The sequence below is a fragment of the Kogia breviceps genome, chromosome 15 (assembly GCF_026419965.1).
Source record: "Kogia breviceps isolate mKogBre1 chromosome 15, mKogBre1 haplotype 1, whole genome shotgun sequence".
Taxonomy (NCBI): Eukaryota; Metazoa; Chordata; class Mammalia; order Artiodactyla; family Physeteridae; genus Kogia; species Kogia breviceps.
The window spans coordinates 64511885-64535029 of NC_081324.1; the positions used below are offsets into that span (position 1 = coordinate 64511885).

The 23145-nt window shown below is 56.9% G+C and overlaps 1 protein-coding gene across 2 annotated transcripts in view; it reads left to right on the top strand.

The window, feature by feature from the left end:
* Positions 1-23145, top strand: part of PPIL2 (peptidylprolyl isomerase like 2) — a 24064-nt gene continuing 919 nt past the window's right edge. Inside the window, exons 1-21 of one of the 2 annotated variants that reach the window (XR_010837020.1) lie at positions 1-129; positions 1618-1667; positions 3244-3289; positions 5002-5064; positions 5963-6014; positions 8883-8934; positions 11501-11592; positions 12137-12226; positions 13040-13115; positions 13808-13968; positions 14971-15046; positions 15498-15604; positions 15762-15851; positions 16052-16085; positions 16605-16722; positions 21123-21179; positions 21781-21853; positions 21962-22024; positions 22113-22252; positions 22436-22558; positions 22967-23112. Coding sequence is in view for 1 of the 2 variants with exons in the window: in XM_059041162.2 (XP_058897145.1) it covers positions 98-129; positions 1618-1667; positions 3244-3289; positions 5002-5064; positions 5963-6014; positions 8883-8934; positions 11501-11592; positions 12137-12226; positions 13040-13115; positions 13808-13968; positions 14971-15046; positions 15498-15604; positions 15762-15851; positions 16052-16085; positions 16605-16722; positions 21123-21179; positions 21781-21853; positions 21962-22024; positions 22113-22252; positions 22436-22532 (1569 nt within the window). In the remaining variant the exon portion in view is untranslated. Of the gene's footprint in view, positions 130-1617; positions 1668-3243; positions 3290-5001; positions 5065-5962; positions 6015-8882; positions 8935-11500; positions 11593-12136; positions 12227-13039; positions 13116-13807; positions 13969-14970; positions 15047-15497; positions 15605-15761; positions 15852-16051; positions 16086-16604; positions 16723-21122; positions 21180-21780; positions 21854-21961; positions 22025-22112; positions 22253-22435; positions 22630-22966; positions 23113-23145 lie in introns of those variants that run through there. The other variant, XM_059041162.2, reaches the window with a different exon arrangement.

Consider the following 23145-nt stretch of genomic DNA (forward strand, 5'->3'; position numbering starts at 1 on the left):
AGAGACCCGGAAGTAGTTACGGGATATCTGCCGAGAGGGTGGGGTGTGAGTTGTGTGCCGTTGTTTTTCCTCGCTCGCTGGTCTTGCCGCCGCCGCCATGGGGAAGCGACAGCACCAGAAGGACAAGATGTAAGTTGAGCCGCCGCCGGGAGCGGGTCTGTCCGCACTCTGCGCCGCGCCGAGTCCCTCTCGACGTCGCTTCCCCGGAAGCCTCCGCCGTCCCCCGGCGGGGCGGCTCCCCAAGGCGCGGGTCTCCCGGGGTCCCGTCCCCTCGGCCCCTCCGCTCGCCAGCTCTGACCCCGCCGGCTTTCCCCGGGCGCTGTTCTCGCTCCCCAGCCTGCTCCAGTTAAAACAAACCCACCTGGCACCACCAGCTGCCACCGAGTTTCTTTGATTTTTTTAATGACAAGAAGAGGAAGATCTGTGTCGACCGGCTGTTTTCTGCTTTCCCTTTGAACCACTCCAGTCGGGCTCTGCCCGCTGCACTGTTCTTGTCGTGATCCTGTAACTTCCGTGCGTCTCCATCCGGGGGTCAGTCAGTTCTCAGTCCTCGTTTTGTTGGGCTTCTTAGCAGCGTAGGACGCGGCTGACCGCCTCTCTCCCTCTGAAGCCCTTGTACGGTGCCTGGGACACCACACTCTGTTTTCAGGCTACCTCAGGGGTCTTTCTTTGTTGGTCTCCTCTGCTGGATCCTCCTCCACCCGTTCCGGACTTCCTAGGTCTCCTCCCCCAGGTTTTCTCTCCATTTACATCCTGCCCCGGGGGATCTCTCCGGTCTTGCTTAGGACACCTCCACTTGGAGATCCGATGGGCTTCTCGAATTCAGTGTGCCCCACGGGGAAGCAACTCTTGATTATCAGCACCTGAGCCTGTTCCTCCCCCATTTCCCCATCTCAGTGGTCACACCGCTCTGCGCTTGCTGGGGTCAGAAGCCCGGGAGTTTCCCTCAGCTCCTTCTGCCTCCTGTCCATCAGTACGTCCTGCTGGCTCGTCCAGGAATTGACCGCTTCTCACTCGTCCACCAGTCCTCCCACAGGTGGAGTTGATGCCAGCTCCTTGGACCTTTGTAGTCGCCCTCAGATTGGTTTTCTGCTGCCTATTGCTTGACCCTCTGCACACAGCAGCCAGAGTGATGCTTTGAGGACTTAACGCTGGATCAGGGTCCTTCCATCCTTCCTGAAGCAAATCCAGAGTCCTCCCACGGCCCGCGAGGCCCCTTGTGTTACGACCACCAACCCGCGTTTCCATCAGTGGCCCTGTGCCCCCATGTGCACTCTTTTTCAGTGGCTTTGCCCTTCTTTGGGAACACACTAGCTTTTCTTGCCTCAGGGCTTTTATACGTGATTAGTCGGCTTCCCGGAAAGCTCTCTCCCCAGGTCTTCATGTGGCCAGCTGCTTCTCATTGTTAACCCTGCTATTTGGAGCAGGACCGTTTGGGTTTGCTTCCGAGTTTGCGTATCCCCGTGTTCTGTTGTGTTTTTCACTATGTGCCTGACACATAGTACGTGTTAAATAAGCATTTTCCGAATGAGTGAAATGATTTCGGTCATCAACTTCTTACTTCCAGAGACTATTCTTTTTATAAAGGGGTGGTAGTAAGATTATCTCTCTCTCCAGGTACATTACCTGTGCTGAATACACTCACTTCTATGGTGGAAAGAAACCAGGTAGGGCATGAAATCCTTCTGTTCCTTTTGGTGTGTGTGGGTATAATTAAGGAATGATGTCTTCACAATGCAGTAAGTGTAAAAATGAACAGTTACTAAGAACATGGAAACTATAGTAGACAAATGGGCTGAGGACACAGACAGTTCACAAAAGAGGAAATACACTAAACATAGAAGAAAATGTTTAATATTGGTGGTGATTTTTTTTAACATAGGTTACAATAATATTTTCTCTGTCGAGTTAATAAAGAATTCAAAGAACGGGGATTTCCTTGGTGGCACAGTGACTCCACCTGCCAATGCAAGGGACATGGGTTCGAGCCCAGGTCCAGGAAGATCCCACATGCCGTGGAGCAACTAAGCCTGTGCACCACAACTAAGCCTGTGCACCACAACTACTGAGCCTGCGCTCTAGAGCCTGCGAGCCACAACTGCTGAGCCTCCACGTGTTACAACTGTTGAAGCTCATGTGCCTAGAGCCTGTACTCCGCAACAAAGACAAACCACTGCTGTGAGAAGCCCGCTCACTGCAGCGAAGAGTAGCCCCTGCTCGCTGCAACTAGAGAAAGCCTGCGTACAGCAACAGACCTAACGCAGCCAAAAATAAATAAATTAACAACAAAAAAAAAGAATGCAAAGAACAATAATACCTAAAGCTATCAAGGCTGCAGTCAAAAGAGCACTGTCACGGTCACTGGTGGGAGCAAAACAGGCCCAGCCTCTTGGAAAACAAAGCCAACCCACAGCAGGGGTGTTAGGGCTGTGGCAGAAACCCACCTGCGGTATGTACTTTTTCCTCTAAGCTCTTTCTTGATGTACCCCACATTTTGGTTCTGTCTAGAGAAAGGTTTTAGTACACAGCAATTTTTGCACTGGGTAACTTATATCAGCGTTTTCTTTTGTTTCTTTTTTCTTTATTTTTAATCTTAGCAGGTTTTATTATTTGTATCGATGTATCCTTGACCTATAACACTGAGTGATTTCCAGGTGCACAATGCAGTGGCTGATATTTCTGTACATTGCAAAACAAAACCCAAAATAGGTCTAGTTACCGTCTGTCACCACACACAATTATTATTATTATTTATTTATGAAAATTTTATTTATTTTTTTTGACTGCATTGGATCTTCATTGCTGCACTGGGCTTTTTCTAGTTGTGGCGAGCGGGGCCTATTCTTTGTTGCAGTGCGTGGGCTTCTCATTGCAGTGGCTTCTCTTGTTGAGGAGCATGGGCTCTAGGCGTGCGGGCTTCAGTAGTTGTGGCGCATGGGCTGTAGAGCGCAGGCTCAGTAGTTGTGATGCATGGGCTTCATTGCTCTGCAGCATGTGGGATCTTCCTGGACAAGGCCTCAAACCCGTGTCCCGTGCATTGGTAGGTGGAGTCTTAACCACTGAGCCACCAGGGAAGCCCCACACACATTTTTTAAGATATCATTGATTACAGTCCCCATGCTGTACGTTTCATCCCCATGACTTACATGCACTTTTTCTTAAAACGTAGTTGACTTGTTGATAGAGCACATGTGAAATTTTTTACAGAGTAAGTTTTCTGTCCTTTATTTTCATTTTACACAGATATCGCACAAACAGATTTTCGTCGTCTACCTTTTGACCACTGCAGGTAAGAGTTTGTAGAGTTTAACCTTTCCCTCGCGATTGTTCTTTGGTATTCAACTGTTTGACAGTGAATCTGATCCCTGGAGATGCAGGTGTAGCTTCTGTCTGCGTTCTCCCACCCGGATCTTCCGTGGACTGGAAGAAGGGACCCAGCAATGGAAAGAAATGATGATGGTTTTCTGCTTGTTCTGTGTCTCCATTTATGTGCATTGTCTTTTAACCTTGTTCTTACCTACAGAGGTAGGTAGGCTCTGTCATCAAGCCTGCCTTACAGTTGAGAGAATCAGTGCTTCGAAGAGTGAGCTCCCTCTCCCAGGTATCCCATCCAGGAAGTGGTCTGACTCTGAGCCCAGGACTTTCATGCTTTCCTTTTGGTCCAGAGTCTGAGTAGTAACAGCAGCCCCGATAGTCATGATACCGTGGCCCCTCCCCCTTCCCTGAGAATGCAGGTCACTGTGGGGGCGGGGAGGGACCCAGCTGCACAGCCACTTGGATGTCTCTTCCCACCCTCCTTAGACTAATGAACCCCAACACATTGGGGCTTGGGGGAGTGGGCAGGTCTGGTGTTCCCCCTGGGCCTGAGTTTCCCCAAGTTTGAGCCGTGGTCAGCTCTGTCCTGGACACATGTGTCTACACAGCATTCTCCCCACCTTGCTCTCCTCTCCCTCCGACCAAAGTTCTGATTCCATAGGTCAGGGTGAGCCTTGAGAGCTGACCAGGCTCTCCTGGTGATCCCAGCACTGTGGTGAGGCAGGTCAGCCGATACCACGGGGCAGTGAGGGGGCAGGGGAGGCTGGGGGTGCAGCTGCTGAATCTGCCCAGGGTTCTCGGGAGGCTCCCCACATGGTGAGTGAGGGCTTCACCTGTTTCACTTGCTCAGGAAGTATGAACAAGTGAGTCCCAGACATCATCAGCAGCATTTCTCACCACCGCCACCAGTTTTGTCATTAGCCTCCTGGAAATGTAGTCTTGTGAATTGGTTCTATGGAAATCTTTGGTTCCCAGTTCTTCCAAGAGGTCTCTGCTCTGTGTCTCGCCCATTTTGTACCTACCTTGGGTTCTGGGTAACATGTGCTTTGAGAATGTGCCCTTCAGGCCCTTTTGGGAGAAGACACATGTTCACTGTCTTGCTGTTTGGAGCTTGCCTTGTTGTTGGGTCCTGCTGTGGTCGGTCCCCAGCAGTACTACTGGGTTAGCGTAGAAGATTGGGCCAGAGGGGGCGGTGGTGAGGACTCCCCACAAGGGCTCCCTGGGGCAGCATCCGGGGAGGTGACCCCAATGCTGCCAGGCTGTCCAGGTCCTGGTGCCTGACCTGTGCTGACTGAACTCGTAGGTGACTGATGTACAAACAAGCCAGGTCAGTCAGGGCTCTTGATGACTAGTGATGGAGACCTCATGCCAGAAGAAAAGGTTATTGGCTCAAGGAAGTCCACCAGATACCATCGTCCTCCACCTGTGGGCTCTGCCTTTCCTAAGCGGACCCTCCACGAGGCAGGAAGTGGCCTTTGACACCAATATCCCTGCATTAGAACTTACCCAGGGCTCCCGGGCATCAGGTCTTATCTGAGTCACTTACCCACTCCTTGGAAACATGGCGGGAATGGAGCCTGCTGTGCAGCCAGGAGCAGGCAGGGCTCCTCCAGACCATGGTAACTCCCCCAGAGTCTCCTGGGATGGGAGGGAGCAGTGCTCAGCAGTGACGCTGTCCTTCCTCAGTCTCTCTCTACAGCCCTTTGTCTACCCGGTCTGCACCCCCGAAGGCGTCGTCTTTGACTTGCTGTGAGTTTTCCCTTGACTTCTGACTAACAAATGTGGTGAGATTGTTGACACCCACTCAGGAAGGGGCTGTGGGGCCAGCTGGAGGGTTTGGGCTCCAGGCAGTGCTGAGCCTGGACACCCCGAGGTCCCAGCAGCCTCGGGAGCCCTGGATGGGCCTCAGGCATGAGGCGGCAGTGCTGCTGTGACCTCTGCCTGGAGGGGCGTTGGCCTCTCCCCCGTGTGGGGGTCCCTAGTGCTCTAATTCGCACCCTGTACCTGTTACAGTGTTAAAGAGCTGAGTAGCTTTCACTTCATGAACACAGAGCCATAGTTGAGGCGCAAACTTTTCTAGTGCTTCCCTTTGAAGCTGTATGCTCAGTTTTATGTCCCAGCATAAGCCAGCTTCTGTAATTGTCTCATAGTTCAGACTTATTTTAGAAGATTTGCAAAATACTTCAAAGGAAAAGGGGAAATTGGCCATAATTGCATTGTCCAGGGAAAGCACTGTCAATATCTATAGTGTTCTTTTTCTGGGAGTGTATTTGTGGTAACCTGTTTGAGATCATACTGTTGAAGATAGTTCAGGATCCATTTTTCACTCAGATGAGAGCTTTTTTTCCCTATGTCATTCAGAATTCTCTGGAAGTGTGATTTTTTTTATGCTGGCCCAGTATCTCATTGTATGTACGTCTTTTTATGTTAATGTTGTTTATCCATGTTTATGCATAACTGGAGTAAAAACCCTGAACATACTTTGAAGCCCATGTAGCCAGAAATATTCCCCCGTTTACTCTGATGAGGCAAAAAGTGGAGTGTAGCCCCTTCCCAGCTCCCCCCAGAGGCAGGTCCCCTGCACTGTGGCCCTGTCGCCAGGCTGCACCTGCCCTCCCGCTGACACGCACTGTCCTCTTCCCTTCAGGAACATTGTCCCTTGGCTTAAGAAGTATGGGACCAACCCCAGCAACGGAGAGGTAGGTGGCTGTGCAGGAGCTTTGGTGATGCCAGTGAACACCAGGTGTCAGGTACAGGAACGTGGTGGAGGACCCATACTGGTCCGGTCCTTTCTGGAGTGTTCCCCACTTGTGTGCACGTGTGCAGGCATCTGTCTTACCTCGGTCGTGGACGCAGTTGCTCGGTGACCCCACTGCCCCTTGCTTCCACCCCCGAGGTGTTGGTGTGTCCGGCCCTGCCTGCATCCGTGGTGGCTGTGTGCGCCCTCCTGTGGTGACACAGTTTTGGGGGGGCATTTGGAGTTCTGCTGTTGCAGATGGTGGTCACACATGCGGTGTACCCCTGGGACTGCTGGGCGTTGGGGGCTGCGTTTTCAGCTTGGTAGCTCCTAGCAAGTTGCCGCCTGGAGGAGTCGCACTGTTCCAGACTCCCAACAGCAGCGTGTCAGGGGAGATGCGCGTCCCAGACCCTCGGCAGCTCTAGGAGTCACCTGTCTCTTTGGGTGATGTAGCTTGTGGGCATCAGCGTTTTGTGACGTGTACTCTGTGCAGAGGTAGGTTAAGCAGCTGTGGATGTGTCACATGTACAAGTGCAGGAGAGAATCTGGAGTCGAGTTCCAGCATACTTTCCTGCTGGACACCCCCGCCCCTCTGCATGCCTTGCTGTAAAGCACTGGGGCGCCCACTTTCCGCTCCTCCCGCTGCTCTCTGTTCATTTCTCAGCTCGCCTTCCCTCTGCCACATTTATCCGGTTGCACCCATTCACTCACAGAAAGGGGTTAGCCGTACAGCACGGGGCCTGGCACTGTGAGCAGAGTGGGACGGGATGCTGACCAGAGGAGGATGGGGAACCTGGGGACGTCTGTGGAGCAGTGCCATGGAAGCTTTTGTTTTTTTTTTTTTTTTTTTTTTTGGCGGTACACGGGCCTCTCACTGTTGTGGCCTCTCCCGTTGCGGAGCACAGGCTCCGGATGCGCAGGCTCAGCGGCCATGGCTTACGGGCCTAGCCGCTCAGCGGCATGTGGGATCATCCTGGACCGGGGCACGAAGCCGTGTCCCCTGCATCTGCAGGCGGACTTTCAACCACTGCGCCACCAGGGAAGCCCCGCCATGGAAGCTTTGACCTGGGGACAAGGGGAGATGGTGGCAGATAGTCTGAGTTACATCGGGGGGGTCTTGCCAGCCCTGGAAGGAGCCTGGCTTCGTTCTGGATGGGCTGGAGGCCAGATGGGTTAAGCCGTAGCGAGCTGTGATCTGGCCTGTTTGGAAGCCTGGCTCTGGCTGCTGTGTCGGGACCAGACCTCACGGAGGTGAGGGTGGAAGCAGGGAGGCAGCAGGGGCCGTGTACTTTCTGGGCAAGAGGTGCTGGTTGAGTCTGTGCTAGGGTGCAGGCTGAGGAGGTGCAGTGCAGGGGCTAGAGGTGGGTGAGCAGGGAGGGCGGGACCTTCTGCAGACCCTGGAAGCCAGGTTGGCTCCCCCAGGGTGTCAGCCTGATGGAATTCCAGCCTGCCTTGGGGGAGTGGAGGGCAGTGTGGTGACTGGCACCGCAGAGCCAGGAGCTGGGCTGGGTGGTGGTCAGAGCCCTGTCTGCTGGGATGAGGCCTGGTCAGCTCTGTGACAGACCCTGGGGGCCCTGTGGAGGGTGGAGGCTGTCATTGTCATCGTCTTTGGGGAGGCCCGAGAGGACCCGGGTGCGGTGAGGCTAGGGGGAGGGAGGGAGGCAGACGAGGGGTGTGAGCAGGGTCCTGGTCACCAGCCTCGGATTTGTGAAGTGTTGTGGGTTCAGTCTTTGCTCAGCTGTGCGCTTGTTACCTGTGTTCTGGAGGCGGATGTGTACTCTGGGGCCCTGGGCGGTGGCCTTGTTTTCGGGATGCATCGCCTCCCCTGGGATCAGGCTGCGGCTGTGTCGAGGCTGGGGCTCGCTCCTCTGTGGGTGGGGGCTGCGCTTTGCCGTCGCCCCCAGCCCCTCGTGTTTCCTGGTCCACGTCTGGCCCCCTGTCCTCGGTCTCCTTGGTTACTGTGGACAGCTGCTCCCCGGGTGCTCCTCAGCCCCACAGCACGCCAATCGCCTGCCCCCAGCCATCGCCTCTGCTGTGGGTGTCCTGTCAGGGAGTCTGTGGTGCGTCCTCAAGCGGGGCCCGTGCCCCTCCCGGCCTATGCCCAGAGTCCCCGCCACCGTGGCCCTGAGGACTGGGACGGTCCTGTGGTGTCAGCTGCTGTGAGCTCCTGTCACCTCCCGGGGCCCCAGGAGGAGGGTGCTGTGTGTGGGTCTCCCTGGATTGGCTGTGCCTGGGTCGGGCACCCACCATCTGTCTATAGGTGTGTGTGGGGAGGTGGTTGGCTAACGAAGGCAGGGCTGAGGTGGCTGTCGGGGAGCAGGCACGGGGCTGAGCGCAGGGACTGTCCCAGGGGAGGGAGGACGTGGGGCAGAACCGGGTTTGGCCCTGGCGGAAGGATGCCTGGCGTCTCCTCTGGGTGGCCCTTGGAGCTGGCCGACGCTGCAGGGCCTGTGCCTCCCCATCCAGGGTCTCCCCGCTGCCCCCTTGCTTCCTCTGACGGAGGCCTCCCCACTGGGCGGCTTTCCTCTGGCTGCTGGACTCTGCTTTATTGTCCAGGTTCCTGGAGAAGACGTGAGCTGCAGACGAAGTCCAGAAGTTTTGAGAAAGGATCCTGTCCCATCCCCTCTTCACATTTGTGTGTATTGACTCCTCTTCACCCACGCTGTAGTGCCTGGTGTTTCTTGGGTCGTCACACAGCAGAGCAGCAGGGCAAATGCCTGGGTCCCCACTGCCCAGCTGAGGAGATATTGATTTGGCCAAAAAGTTTGTTCAGATGCCTCTGCCCTTCTTCGTGTGAGTTATTTGTTATTATTAATTACGCTTCTTTCAGAAACTGGACGGGAGGTCCCTGATCAAGTTGAACTTTGCAAAGAACAGTGAAGGTGAGTAATCCTTCACAGCTAGTTCTAGGATTGGCCTGCAGGACCCGAGGCCCCTGCCTCTCACCAAGTTTTTGTTCCTTTCTGATCAGGCTGGAGGCTTGCTTTTGATTACTCAAAGGCTAATAATTTTTTCTTAAAGGTCCAGATAGTTTAAAGCTGGGGTGGGGGTGAAACCTCAGGCTTGGGGCACTTCTTCCCACAAGGGCACTTGGGCCGTGTAGGCCACCGGTAGCCTTTGTGGGTCCAGCTGGGCCCCACGGGAGACAGGCCCTGCCTGGCCGTGGCTCTGGTCCAGTCACTGCTGGAGACAAGCTGCTCAAGCTGCGGCCCAGGGCGGGCGGCCGGGCGACCGGGCAATGGGTGTGTGGGGTCTGATGGATTTGCCAGGTGGGTCTTGGGCTGGTTTCCACTCGGCACTGGTCACAAAGCCCCAGTCCAGTCCTGTGGTCCTGCTCTGTACCCCTCCACACCCTCCACTGTTCTTGTTGGCCAGATGCCTGCGCTGAGGCGACCTCCGTGACACCCACCTTGTTCTCGGTTCTCTGTGGGCCTGGCACCATGCCCTGGGTGCGTGCAGGTGCCGAGGTTGAGGGCGGTGTCGAGGCTCGCTGGGCAGGTGTGTTCTGGGAGATGCTGCAGCAGCTGAGGCTGGCCTGGCTCCCAGCAGGTGCCAGATGGCAGTGAACGAGCAAGCGGGCCTTGGTGGCCCAGAGCACAGTGCTCCATGGTTGGTCCCTGGGTGCCGTGTGGCTCCCTGCTCTGAGAGCGGGTGATTTGGGGAGGCCCTCGGTGTGTCTCCTTCGTTTACTGAGCACCTGCTCTGTGCGGAGAGCAAGACAGGCCGGGTCTCTCCCGGAACAAAGGGAGGGAGGAAATTGGAAATGAGATCACTGTAGTGCATCAGGTGCTGTGTGTACCAGGTCAGAGGTAAAGCAGGGTGAGAGAGGGTCACAGGACGACTTGCTGGCAGGGTTTGAGTGAAAATCTGGGGGAAGGGGGAGGAAGGGCGAGGGAGAGGACCCCTGTGGGGATGTGGAGAGAGCATTCCGGGCAGCGAGCTCAGCCTGTGCAAAGGCCCTGAGGCGCAGCCAGGAGTCCAGTGTTGCTGCATCAGGGTGAGCAGAGCGAGAAGCAGTGTCTGTGATCCAGAGTCAGGTGGGATGGGGTGCAGAGCAGTCATGCAGGGCCAGGGTGGCCATGGGAGAACTCAGAGATTCCAGCAAGAAAGATCTGATCTAACTTTGCCTTTTTAAAAATTTTTACTAACTTTGATCTAGAGATTGCCTTTTTTTGGCTTTGTTTTATCTTTTAGTTGAAAATTTTTTTTTAATTAATTTATTTTTGGCTGCGTTGGGTCTTTGTTGCTGCGTGTGGGCTTTCTCTAGTTGCGGCGAGCAGGGGCTGCTCTTTGTTGCAGTGTTCGGGCTTCTCTTGTTGCAGAGCATGGGCTCTAGGCACATGGGCTTTAGTAGTTGTGGCATGCAGGCTCTAGAGCGCAGGCTCAACAGCTGTGGCACACGGGCTTAGTTGCTTCACGGCATGTGGGATCTTCCTGGACCAGAGCTCGAACCCGTGTCCCCTGCATTGGCAGGTGGATTCTTAACCGCTGCGCCACTAGGGAAGTCCCTAGTTGAAATTTTCAGGGATGTGAAAGTAGAGAGAATTAGGGACTTCCCTGGCAGCCCAGTGGTTGGGACTCTGTGCATCCACTGTTGGGGGGGCCTGGGTTTGATCTCTGGTCTGGGAACTAGGATCCCGGGGTGCAGCCAAAAAAAAAGAAAGAAAGAAAGTAGAATTCGTGTGTGACTCCCTGCCCTGTATCCATCCCCAGCTTCAGCTCCCATCCATTGTCAACGTGTCTGATTTTACCTGTGCTCGCATTCTGCACCTACTCAGGTGATTTTAAGCAGATCCCTGACATCATACTATCTCGTGCATAAGTACTTCAGTGTGCATTTCTAAAAGGTAAAGATTTAAGAAATAATAACCACAATACCATTGACACATCTAAAAAGTTAGTAGGAATGCTGTAGTATCATTGACTATACAGCCAGTGGTCAAGTTTCCAGAATGCTCTCATAATTATTTTTTGTAGTTTTGAAATCAGGATTTTTAGAGTCCATACAACTCAAGGTCTCTCATCTCTAAGTGTTCCCCTTTCTGCAGTGTTCTTGCTGGGACTTGAACAGGCTGGCTCCCTGGCTGCGGGCAGGTGTTGGTGGGGTGGGGCAGGGCACGGAGGGCAGCCGGGGCTGGTTGCAGTAACCCAGGCAAGGGACGCAGGAGGTACGGGGACGGTGCAGGGCCTGATGGACGGGCTACTGGTGGGTGGGCAAGGGTGACGGATGCACGAGGTGGAGAGGGAGGCCAGGTGGGCTGGGGGCTGACAAGGCCGACTTTGCTGAGGAAGGCCCTGCAGGGGTTGGGTCTTGCAGGATGAATGGGAATTCATGCTGTTGGAGGAGGAGCTTGAGCTGTGGGCTGTCCCTCAGGTCCACCCTGGGCGTGCTGACGCAGGGTTCTGCCTCTCCCGCTCTCTGACCTTGGGCATGTGCCCCCTCTCCAGGGAAGTACCACTGCCCTGTGCTGTTCACCGTCTTCACCAACAACAGCCACATCGTGGCCATCAGGACCACTGGCAACGTCTACGCCCATGAGGTGGGTCCTTGGGGAGCCCCAGGCCGGCTCATGGGCTGAGAGCCGCCAGCGCAGCCAGGAGATGGTGGGGCCTGCTCGTGCCCTCCAGACTGGACCGGGGCAGTTCTGCCCCCTGAGCAGGTCCTTGTTCCCTGGTGCCCCCCACAGGCATCGGCAAAGACCCTGGAGGAACCTCAGCTCCTAGTGCCGCCCCAGGGGATCACATGTTGGGGGGGGTCCCGATTTCCACACCCATCCTGCTCTGGGCCTGGTTTGGGCGGGGTGCAGATGGCAGGGCTGTGGCCTCTTGATGCGGGAAACCCTCCCTAAGCCTTTTTCATGCCCATCCCCGGAGGTTGGCCCCGCGGGGCTCTGGGGTCACATTCAGGTGGCTCATTGGGAGACAGATGTGTGACAACAGCAACCTGTCTGGGGTGCCAGAAGCCCCGCCCCTTGGCGGCACACACTTGTCCCCCACCTTGGTCCTTTCCCTACCTCTGGGTGGGCTCGGGGCTGCCAGGTTGGGGGGCAGGCAATGTGACAGCGGACTTTCTCCTGGCTTTAGGCGGTGGAGCAGCTAAACATCAAGGCCAAGAACTTCCGAGACCTGCTGACCGACGAGCCCTTCTCCCGGCAGGACATCATCACCCTGCAGGTGGGTGTCCCCTTCCCTGCCTGCCCAGGGACCACCCGCCCAGGACCTTGGCTCCTCCTGCGTCAGTGGTCTCTCAGCCCACTGCCTGCGTAGCTCCCAGCTGTCCCGGCTGTTGGCAGAGCCCCTCCTACTCTCCCTGCCTTCAGTCACCCTGGGCCTCCACACAGGCAGCCTGCTCAGTCCGGGCCTCACTGCTCCCCTCCAAGGCTGCCCCTGCCATGTCAGGGCCCTCGTCTCTGCCCCCAGACCCACCTCCACGTCCCGGCAGCCCCGTTGCAGGCCTGAGGGCTGGGGCTGGTGTGCTCGGGACCCAGGGGCGAGTGTAGGGTGTGCCTGTAGGTGTCAGAGCCCCAAGTGAGTTCATGAGAACCCGGCCCTAGAAAATCAGGGTGTCTAGATCCTCCTGTGGCTCATCCCGTTCTAATCAGAGGCCGGTGCATGGCTCTCCCCAGTGGTGGGCTTGCTGTCCCCAGGGCAGACCGTGGGGTCAGTCTGGCAGCCGGGCTGAAGGGGGGCGGCCTGCAGGAGGCCTGGAGGTGGGCACCCCATGTCCCGCACTAACAGCCAAGGGTGCTGGGCTGTGTGCGGGGAGAAGGGGACGCCACTGGCTGAGCAGCCATCTGTGCCACTGTCCCCGCCCCACTCCTGCTCGTCACCCTGCGCAGGGCAGAGTCCCTGCTGACCTGCGGTGCCCGTGCAGCCCCCAGCCTCTCTCCTCCAGCCTGGTCCCTCTGCTGCCCAGCAGCCGCACAGCCCAGGACGGGTCTGGCTGTGGTGCCAGGCTCACTGCCACGTGTGTTCTTTTTGCCATAGGATCCCACCAGTTTGGACAAATTCAATGTCTCCAACTTCTTTCATGTTAAGAATAACATGAAAATAATAGACCCAGGTATGTATGGCCAGGGCTGGCCCGGGTGCCAGGGACTTGGGTAGAAGAGCCTGTGCTCCTGGGTGAAGCCCCCACCTCCCTGGGGCTTGAGTGTCTGGGAGTCTCACCCAGGTTTTCACAGGTCTTGCATTTCCTGAGCCGATGCTCCGTTGTTCTGTGCTGGGGTTGGCAGACCACCCTGGCCCATGCCCGCCATCGGGGGCCAGACATGTTGGTACCAGCTGGGCCATCACCATGGTGCCCAGCCTGGCCATCTCCCTGCCAGCCCCTCTACGTCAGGACTTGGCTCTAGGTCTCTCAGAGCTGCTTCCTTTCCCACATGCTCGGGCCTGGGTGGGCCTTCTCCTCAGAGATTGTCTGTGTCCCACCACAGGGATGGGCCATTCGTGCTGGCCGCTGGGTGGATATGGAGGTCCCCTGAAGGGTGGTGAGTGCTTGTGGCCACTGGGTCCTGTGATGCGAAGCTGTGACCCGTGGGGCTGGGGACACGGCAGTGGCCTCGCTCTTTCTTCCCCCACTGGCTCCTCCCTGGGTTGTTGTGACCAGGAGGCTGTGACTGTGACAGAGGCTCTGGTCACTTCAGACTCGTGTCCTGGCCGGTGCTCTCAGCGGCTCTGGCCTCCTGTCCCTGTCACAACATCTGGGGATGCTGCTGGGTCTCGGCTACTCAGGGCGACTGTGCTGTTTTGTAGATGAAGAAAAGGCCAAGCAGGACCCATCTTATTATTTGAAAAACACGAACACGGAGACCCGAGAGACGCTGCAGGAGCTCTACAAGGAGTTCAAAGGGGACGAGGTGCTGGCAGCCACCATGAAGGTCCCTGAGAAGACAAAGGTGGACAGGCTGAACGCTGTGAGTAGGCAGCGGGCCTCGCCGCTGCCCTCTTTGCCGCTCGGGGCACTCCTGGGGACGGGGCTGCCCTGAGGCTGGCCCGGCAAGGCTGGGGCCACGGACAGGTATAGCCAGCCTGGAGATGTGCTGGGTGGACAGCTGCCCGGTAGCTTCAGTGGTTCGTCGCCCCACAGCTGCCTGGGGTATGGGCAGAGTCACTGCCCTGCGAAGCTGGTTACTCGGTGCCCAGAGTAACCTCAGGGGTACCAAGCTGCCGGGGGGAGGGAGCCAGTGGTACTGGGGGTACCTGGCACCTGCCCTCACCTTCCTGTCCCACACAGCCCATGGTTGGTCCTGGGACCCCCAGTTGGCAGTGATGGCACCAGGGTTTGCACCCTGGCTTGTCAAGCCCCAAAGCTGCCCCTCCCCTATTCAGGCAGGACCTGGTGAGCTGGGGCTGGGGGACCCTGGGTGGGGGAACCTCTGAGGTGCTCCCCTAAAGAACTGTCCAGAAAACTAAGCGTGCTAAAAGAAGGTTTGTTGTTTATAATGTAATCCCACCTCTAACACGATGGTTCTTAGCATTTTGGTGTATTTCTTTCTCATGGGAAGAAACTTTTTTGTTCTTCTGTTTAGAAGGAAAAAAATCATTTATTGAGGCTTATTTTTTCCTGTAGGGACTTGACACATTTAAAAAGAAGCTCAGGTTCTTGGTGCTCTGAACCCCAGAGATGCCCAGGCTCTGCCTGGTGTGTTTTTCTGGGTTTCACTTAACGTGAGAGCTTTGGCAGCCGGACCTTCAGCCCAGTTGAGGCCTGTGGGCTGCTGGCTCACTGTGCCCCTGCTCCCTGGGCCCTTGGGGAGAGGCCAGTGTGGGCTGGGCTGTCCTGTCCCTCTTGGTAGGCCCCTGCAGGCGCCTGTGGGTGGTAGTCAGGGACACCTTCCTGGAAGAGAGGCACCGAGCAGGGCCTGAGCAGCAGGGTGGCCTCCCGGGGCTGAGGAGCCACCGTGGTTTCTTGGCAGGCCCACTATTCCACCGGGAAGGTCAGTGCCTCCTTCACCTCCACTGCCATGGTTCCCGAGACTACGCATGAAGCAGGTAGTGGCCTTTGTCTCCACCGCCAGCGTTAACAGCAGCCAAGGGTGGGGTGCCCTCGTCTGTGCCCTTCTCAGTGCTGCTCTGTTGCGCCTGGGCTTTGTGGGCTCGTGGGCAACTCAGGAGTGGCCAGGCACGGCCCCTTTTGAAAGTGGGCTTGTGCTTGGGATAGGGGCGGCTGTCCAGGGGGCTCCCTGGTGGTGGGAGGCCCTCCCCATGCTGGGGCCACCCCACCTCAGGCTCCAGCCCAAGTCCCACCTTGGCGTTGCCCCCAAGCCCCCTTCCTCTTCTGTTCTTGGCTGGTCGGGCCCCCCCCCTAGTCCCCCTCCCGCCAGCCCTCCCCTCCCCACATCAAGGAACCGTCAGGCCCCGCTGCCCCACCCTCCCTGATGCCCCTGGGGGCTCTGGGCCGCGGGCAGGCGGGCAGGCAGGCAGCTCAGGCCTTTGCTTGCAGCTGCCATTGATGAGGACGTGCTGCGCTACCAGTTCGTGAAGAAGAAGGGCTATGTGCGGCTACACACCAACTTGGGCGACCTCAACCTGGAGCTGCACTGTGACCTGGTGGGTGAGGTGGCCCCCTGCGAGTGCCTGGCTGCTGGGCCTTGCAAGTCCCTCCTCACTGTCGGAGCTGCCTTCCATTGCCCAAGGGCCCTGGGGGTCCTCGGGACCCTTCCCTGGCCGCCATGTGCCTCAGGGGAACACCTTGCCTTTTTTATAGACGCCAAGAACCTGTGAGAACTTCATCAAGCTTTGCAAGAAGCAGTACTACGATGGCACCCTCTTCCACAGGTCCATCCGCAACTTCGTGGTGAGTGCTGTGCGCCGGCCCCCCAGTGCCCACGTGCGGAGTCCTGCGGTGACCCACGTGTACCCGGGGGCCAGCTGGCCACACCAGGCCTCGGGGGTGAACTGGGAGGGCCTCATTCTCACCAGGAGCAGCTGGGGGAGGGGTGGCAGGGAGGCTGAGGCTCATGGGCGTGGCTCTTCACTGGCTGGTTCTTCCTGCAGATCCAGGGGGGTGACCCCACGGGCACAGGCACAGGTAGGTGCTCGTGCTGGGCCCCTGGGAGCTCTGGCTGCGCAGCAGGCTCTGAGGGCAGGGGCGTGGGGACTCTGCTAGCCCCACATGCTGTTTCCTTGTTCAAAGGTGGTTGTGAGGCCTCAGCCACAGATGAAGGGTGGGGGCATGTTACCTCCCGCTGGGCCTCCAGGGGCACCCCCTCTGTCCACAGACCAAGGGGGGCCACAGTGGGTGGAGGTTGGGCCCCACCCTGGACACTGCCCCTCCAAAGCCCCCCCTTAGCCTGCTAGCTTCTTCATCCCTCACCTTGTGTGGTGTGAGCAAGAACCACTCATCTCCTTGGCACTTTACTCCCTGTTCTGGGGGCCGGGCCCTAACCAGGGGCTCTAAGGGCCCTGGGGCTGCGGGGATGTCCTGCAGGGAGTTGGTGATGAGGGCCCCAGGGATTGCGCACGGGTTTTTGAGCTGGGCTGCGTCCCAAGAGCTGCGCTCAGCTGGGACCTGGTCATTCTTGCTGCCATGTGCCCCCTCCTCCTCCAGGGGGGGAGTCCTACTGGGGAAAGCCCTTCCGAGACGAGTTCCGGCCCAACCTCTCGCACACGGGCCGCGGCGTCCTCAGCATGGCCAACTCGGGGCCCAACACCAACAAGTCTCAGTTGTGAGTCAATGGGTGGCCATGGGAGGGGCCCAGGGAGGGTGTGGCTCCTGCGGGTTCTCCGTCAGCCTCGCCCTACATGTTGTGCCCCCCCACCCCGAATCCAATCCAGAAAGTGTGGGGACACGCGCAGACCTGCCTGAGCTCAGGGCATGTGCACCTGCACGTAAAACGAGTCAGCCGGCAACCCCACGCCTCGTGGTGATGCCTGCGACAGGCCAGGGTGGCACCAGATATGGGTGTGGATGTGGATGCCTGACCGGGGGGCAGAGACCCAGTGAGGGGTCGGGTATTCTGCTGTGAGTGTTTCAGCGTTAGATGCCCAGGACAGCCACGTTGGTCCTAGTAGGTCTAAGTTTTGGTGCTGAGAGGGTGAGAACAAGCTAGACGTACAGGCTTGGGCAGCCTGTGTCCAAGTGTCTGGGGGTGTGGGGGCCACCAGGAGCAGTGGAAGGTGAGGGGAGCTGTGGGGGCGCAGAGGAGAGTGTTTTCCTAGGAGCCACACGCTGCCTGTGGAGGTTTGGGCCACATGGCCACTGATGGCGCGTTGAGGATGGTTTGGGTGGCGGCTCGCATGCACATTTACTGGCTTCACCTGCAGAGCCACCTGGCTTGGTGGAATGGGGCCCCAGATGGAGTGTTTCTTTCCCACTCAGCCTTCTCTAGGAGCTTTATGAGTTGATCTACGTTTCTTGATTTATGATTCTAAAAAAATCCTTAATTTTTTACCTGTGTTCCAGATATTTTCCCCAGACTTTAAAAATTTCTTGGGAAGGTGGCACATGTTTTTACATCTCTCCTGTGGCATTTCCACTTGTGCTTAAGGAGTCCCCAGTGCAATCGTGCACATGTCTCAGGGAAGTCGTGGAAGGCTTTGGTTTGGGGATCTCGCTTGTCCGTGGTGATTGTGTATGATGTGGGCACAGCGTTTGTTCCCTCCCAGTTGTGCTGGTGTCACTCAGAGCAGTCCCCCCCTCAGGTGGGTGGCAGCCTTGCTGGCGACTGCACAGTCAGGATGCCCGTCACAGTCTGTCAGGTGGCTAGTTGGCCCCCCGGCCATTGTGGGCACCGGTGGAGCGGGCAGGGGCCCCCGAAGGGTGGAACACGCCCTCCTACCTGATGGGTGGTCCCCTGTCTTAGGTGACTCGTTCCCAGTGATTTCCCTGCTCATCGTCCAACGGAGCCCCTGAGAGAGCTTCCCACAGAGAAGGCACTTCCCGCCAGCCACAAGGGCCTCGGGTCGTCCTCCTCGTGCCCTGGCGCTCGGTGCCTTCCCGTGGGAATTGGCTCTCACTCTGTTGTTCCTTCCGCCGTTACACTTAACCTGCTCACACCAGCTCTGCACTGGGCTCTGCAGTGAGTTCCAGAAGGAGGTCCACCCTCACCGTCTGTTTGCACGTTGCTTTGATTTTGATTGCTTATTCTCTAATCTGGACTTTGGAGCGACGTGACGTGTTTTATTTATTTAATTTAAAAAAATTTTTGTGATGTGTGTTTTAGAACAATGGACGTGCGTGGGGTAGTTTCCATCCAAGGATGTGCCTTGACTTCTCCTTGGATGTCTTCTATCTTCTAATGCGATTTTACAGTTTCTTCACATGGGTCCTTTGCCTTCCTGGATAAAGCTATTCCATAAGGATTTTGCAGTTTGTGATATTTTTGTAAACAGAATTTTTTTCCCCTAATTCTGGGTGGTTATTGTTCATGTAGAGAAAAACTATTATTTAGGCACTTTATCAAATTCTCTTATATTTCCAGTAGTTGTTTACTGAAACTGTCTTAGGCTTCGTAGACATTCACGTTATCAGCTTGGGGGGATGTCCTCTCCTTCCTGGTGCAAACATGGTCCCCTCACCGTCGGATTGTGTGGGGGAGGACATGGGCTCTGTTGTGTCACCCGATCAGGTTTGCTGTGGGGCCTACTTTTTCAGGCGAGGTTGCTGAGTTTGCAGATGCTTTTCTGTAGTGTCTGCTGTTTTTCTCCTGGAGGCTGTGGGCCAGCCTTTCTGCTGTGTCTGTCCTGGCCAAGATCGTAGACTGCTGCTCCCTCCACGTGGGGGCCGGCCTGGGTCATCTGCGCTGGTTCGACGGGGTCCAAGTACCGTGGGCGCTGCCCATGGGGTGAGGTGGCCGGCGCCTTCTGAGGGACAGCTGAGCAGCTTTGGAGGCGAGGCAGCTGTTGTGACCTTGCTGGGCAGGGACGGCCGCAGAGCGTCCTACTGACCCTTAGGTGGGCTTTGCTGCTCCGGCCAAGCACTGATTCACATTTTGCTGGAATGGGACTCACCCATCTCTGGATTCTCAGCCTGTATCCATGCATCCCCCTCTCTCCCCATCCCTGACCACATCTGTGTCCGTTCTTCCTCAGGGCTTAGAAGGATTGTCTGCTCTCACTTTCTCTGTAGTTATTTTCAGTTTCTACCTCGAATTGCTTCTTCCTGGTTTCTGTTCTCTCCTTTCGTATTTTCGTGTCTCTCCCCCTGCAGCCTCGGCCTGTGCATCCCCCGGCCACTGTTTGCTGGTGGTTCCGTTTGTCTCGTCCTGGCAGGCCTATGTGGCCCCACGGGGCTGGGTGGGTGCTCTGCGTGCTGTTGGCAGGGCTGGTGGTGTCACCTTTTTTTAAACTATTTCCGACTCTGCTTAAATAGCCAGTAAAACCACTGCTGGATTGGTGGTGGTTTTCTCTTTTTATTTCTGATATTACCGGGTGTTTTCTTTGTCTTTTCAAAGAGCTAACTTTAGACTTTATTTCCTTTCTGTTATGTCTTGGTCTCCCTTTTATTGTTTTTCTGTTTTCCTCCTGTTACTTTAGGTTTACTCCATTCTCTCTTGAGTTTCTTTAACTGTTACAAGTGAGAATAGGAGACCTGCCTGGCGGCCGGAGGTCAGGGATGCACAGTTCCACGGTTTTTGACATCTGGCAGCCCGATGGGCTTGGAAGGCGTGCACTCCCTGGGCAGCTGCTGACGCGTGTTGATGGAGCTCGGTCCCACACGGGCTGTGGGCATGTGGTGGCATTGCTGCACTTCTCTGGGGACTGCTCCATGTTGGCGACCATCGCCACACTTCCTGCCTCTATCCCTTCTGTCTGTTTCCGTCCTTCTGCTTTTAGCCTTGTAGATTCTTGAAGTCTTAAAGCAGTATCTTACATAGCACACACCTAGATCTTGGTTTAATTCAGCCTGACAGTCCTAAGTGTGTATTTTAACTTTCCAGTCACTGTGCTGCTTCTGGTGATCTTAATTTGTTTTCTACTTAGCTTTTTCTTCTGTTTCTTTTTGTTTCCTTCTTTTCACTCTCTTCTGGTTTGGAACTTAGACGTTTTCCTTGTGGCCTCACGTCACGAAGTACATCCATCTAATGTCTGAAGCTACTGGTTAGCGCCCTTCCCCCCCTCCCTCTCAGTCAACCCGCCGGCTCTCACATCCGTGTCCTTGGGGAGTTTAATTTGATCTTTTTTTTTTTTTAAAGAAGATGTTGGGGGTAATTTATTTTTACTGTGTTGGGTCTTCGTTTCTGTGCGCAGGCTTTCTCTAGTTGCGGCAAGCGGGGGCCGCTCTTCATCGTGGTGCGCGGGACTCTCACTGTCGCGGCCTCTCTTGTTGCGGAACACAGGCTCCAGACACGCAGGCTCAGTAGTTGTGGCTCGTGGGCCTAGTTGCTCCGCGGCATGTGGGATCCTCCCAGACCAGGGCTCGAACCCATGTCCCCTGCATTAGCAGGCAGATTCTCAACCACTGTGCCACCAGCGAAGCCCCTAATTTGCCCATTTTAAAAAAATTATTTATTTTTGGCTATGTTGGGTCTTCGTTGCTGCATGCGGGCTCTCTAGTTGCGGCAAGAAGCGGCTACTCTTTGTTGCAGTGCGGTGGCTTCTCTTGTGGAGCACGGGCTCTAGGTACGCGGCTTCAGTAGTTGTGGCATGTAGGCTTCAGTAGCTATGGCTTCTGGGCTCTAGAGCGCAGGCTCAGTAGTTGTGGCGCACGGGCTTAGTTGCTCCATAGCATGTGGGATCCTCCCGGACCATGGCTTGAACCCGTGTGCCCTGCATTGGCAGATGGATTCTCAACCACTGCATCAGCAGGGAAGCCCCCTAATTTGCCCATTTTTATACCAAATTTGACGTGAAGATTTTTGAGGTCGGCCCTTGTGTCCCTTTCCTGCGTGTGTCTGTGTCCAGACCCCTTCCTGCTTGTCGCCTGCTTTCTTCTGGGCTACAGTCTGTGGTCCTGTAGTCAGTCTCTTGATGGGACGGGCTCTGGGCACAGCGTCGGCCCAGGAGGAGGTTGGCGGCGGTCAGGCCTGGAGGCAGATCCCCTGCCCCTTCCTGGGCGGCCTGGTAGGGGCCTGAGGCAGGCAGGTGGGGAGGCGCAGGCTCTCCCGGACCATCCCTCTTTCCCCAGCTTCATCACCTTCCGCTCCTGCGCTTACCTGGACAAGAAGCACACCATCTTCGGGCGGTAAGGCGCTGCACATGAGGTCTGTGTGTCCGGGGTGGGTGCCTACCTTCCTCTGGGCTGGACCTGCTCCCACTTGCCCCGTCTGTGTCTCTGCACAAGTTGCGGCTTGGGGCTTCTCTGGTGGGAGATGGGGGTGGGCAGGGAGCTGGGCCCTCTGGACCTGAGACTCGCCCCAGTGGCCTACCCAGCGCCCTGCCTGATCCCCTCAGGCTCTCCCTTGAATGGTCCCGAATCTTAAAGCTGGGCCACATCCTGTCTCTCTCCCCATCTCCTGTCTGGGGCTCGGCACCCATCCTGTGAAGGCCCAGATGGTATTTCCAGCTCTGTGGCTTTATGGTCTCTGTCACACCCCTGCTCTGGTCGTAGCACAAAATCAGCTACAGACATTATGAGTGTGGACGGGTCCTGATCAATCTTTGTTAACAGAGCTGGCAGCCAGCTGGACTTGGCCACCAGCCAGGCCTGGGGACCCCGCCCCTTATCTCTGGGTCCTACTGGTTTGTTTTGGAGCCACTCTGTGCCCCTGGCCTGCTCAGGGACATGGCCTTTGGGGGTGCCCTGCCCTGGGCATATTCTCAGGTGCCCCATTGCTCTGCTGCAGGGTTGTTGGAGGCTTTGACACGCTGACGGCCATGGAGAATGTGGAGAGTGACCCCAAAACTGACCGCCCTAAGGTATGTGTCTGGGAACATGGGTGCTGCTCCTCAGGCTTGGCACTGGGTGGGCCCTAGGCGGGCTGGGGGCCTGTGCTGGCTCTGCTCACCCCCTCCCGCCCCCACCAGGAGGAGATTCGCATAGACTCCACCACAGTGTTTGTGGACCCCTACGAGGAAGCCGATGCCAAGGTGAGGAGGGCACTCAGGGCCCGTTCTGTCCCCAGGAGCCCCACCCGTCCCAAGGGCTCCAGGCCAGACACTCCCCTGCCTGCCACAGATTGCTGAGGAGCGGAAGAAGACGCGGCTGGAGGCAGCGGCCCTGGAGAGCGCAGCCAAGAACAGCCAGCCCCAGCAGGGGAGCCAGGGCCGCCAGACGTACCGCCAGGGGGTGGGCAAGTACATCAGCCCGGTGGTCACGTGAGTCTCCACGGTGCTCTCCCTGCACTTACCGCCAGGGGGTGGGCAGCCGGGGGCACGGGATCGTGCCATGAGCTAGCTGCTGGGGGCGCCTTGGTGCAGGGTGAAGGAGGAGGGGTCGGGGCTCCCAGCTCAGGGCCTGGTACCCACATGGCAGCTCTCGTCTGCTGCTTCTCTCCCCAGGAAACGGGTAGCAGAGGAAGAACCCTCCACCAGTGCAGCTGTCCCCGTGGCCAAGAAAAAGCCCAGCCGAGGTTTTGGGGACTTCAGCTCGTGGTAGCAGCAGGCTGGCCGCTCTGGATTCTGGTAGGGACTTGGACTGTGTCCCAGAGTTGTCTGCCCTTTGAGCTGCGACTCAATAAAGCTCTGGTCTATTGGTCTGGGTCCTCTTTCCTGGCCTTGGGAGTCCATGGGCCACCTCTTCTCTCCCTGGGTAGGATGGCCTGGCCCTGTCTCCATGTCTGCTCCTCTGCCTCAATCAGGAGGGTGAAGCCAGCTGGCTCCCACTGTTCCTGGCAAAGGGCGAGCAGAGGCCTTGGGAGCTGGTGTCCGTCATCCCGTTCCCCACTGCCCCCCGGCCCCCAACACCAACTCCTCTCCAGCCTCAGGGCCTGGCCTGGTCGTGCTCACACACGACCTGGGGACCTGCTGGGGGATGTCTCTTTCTACTGAAGATCTTCAAAGCCTGCCCTTTCCATGCCCTCCATCCCACAGTTCTCCTGTGACACTGCTCCCTCGGCTTCCAGAAGCTCCCGTGGAAGCTCAGGGACAGCTGCCTCCTCCCAGGACCTGTCTGCTCCCACTGCGAGGCCAAGGGGGTCATCGTTGCCCTCCCCTACTCTCAGCACCTGTGTCCTCGGGTCAGCAAGGCCACCACCCCCTTGGGCTCTGGT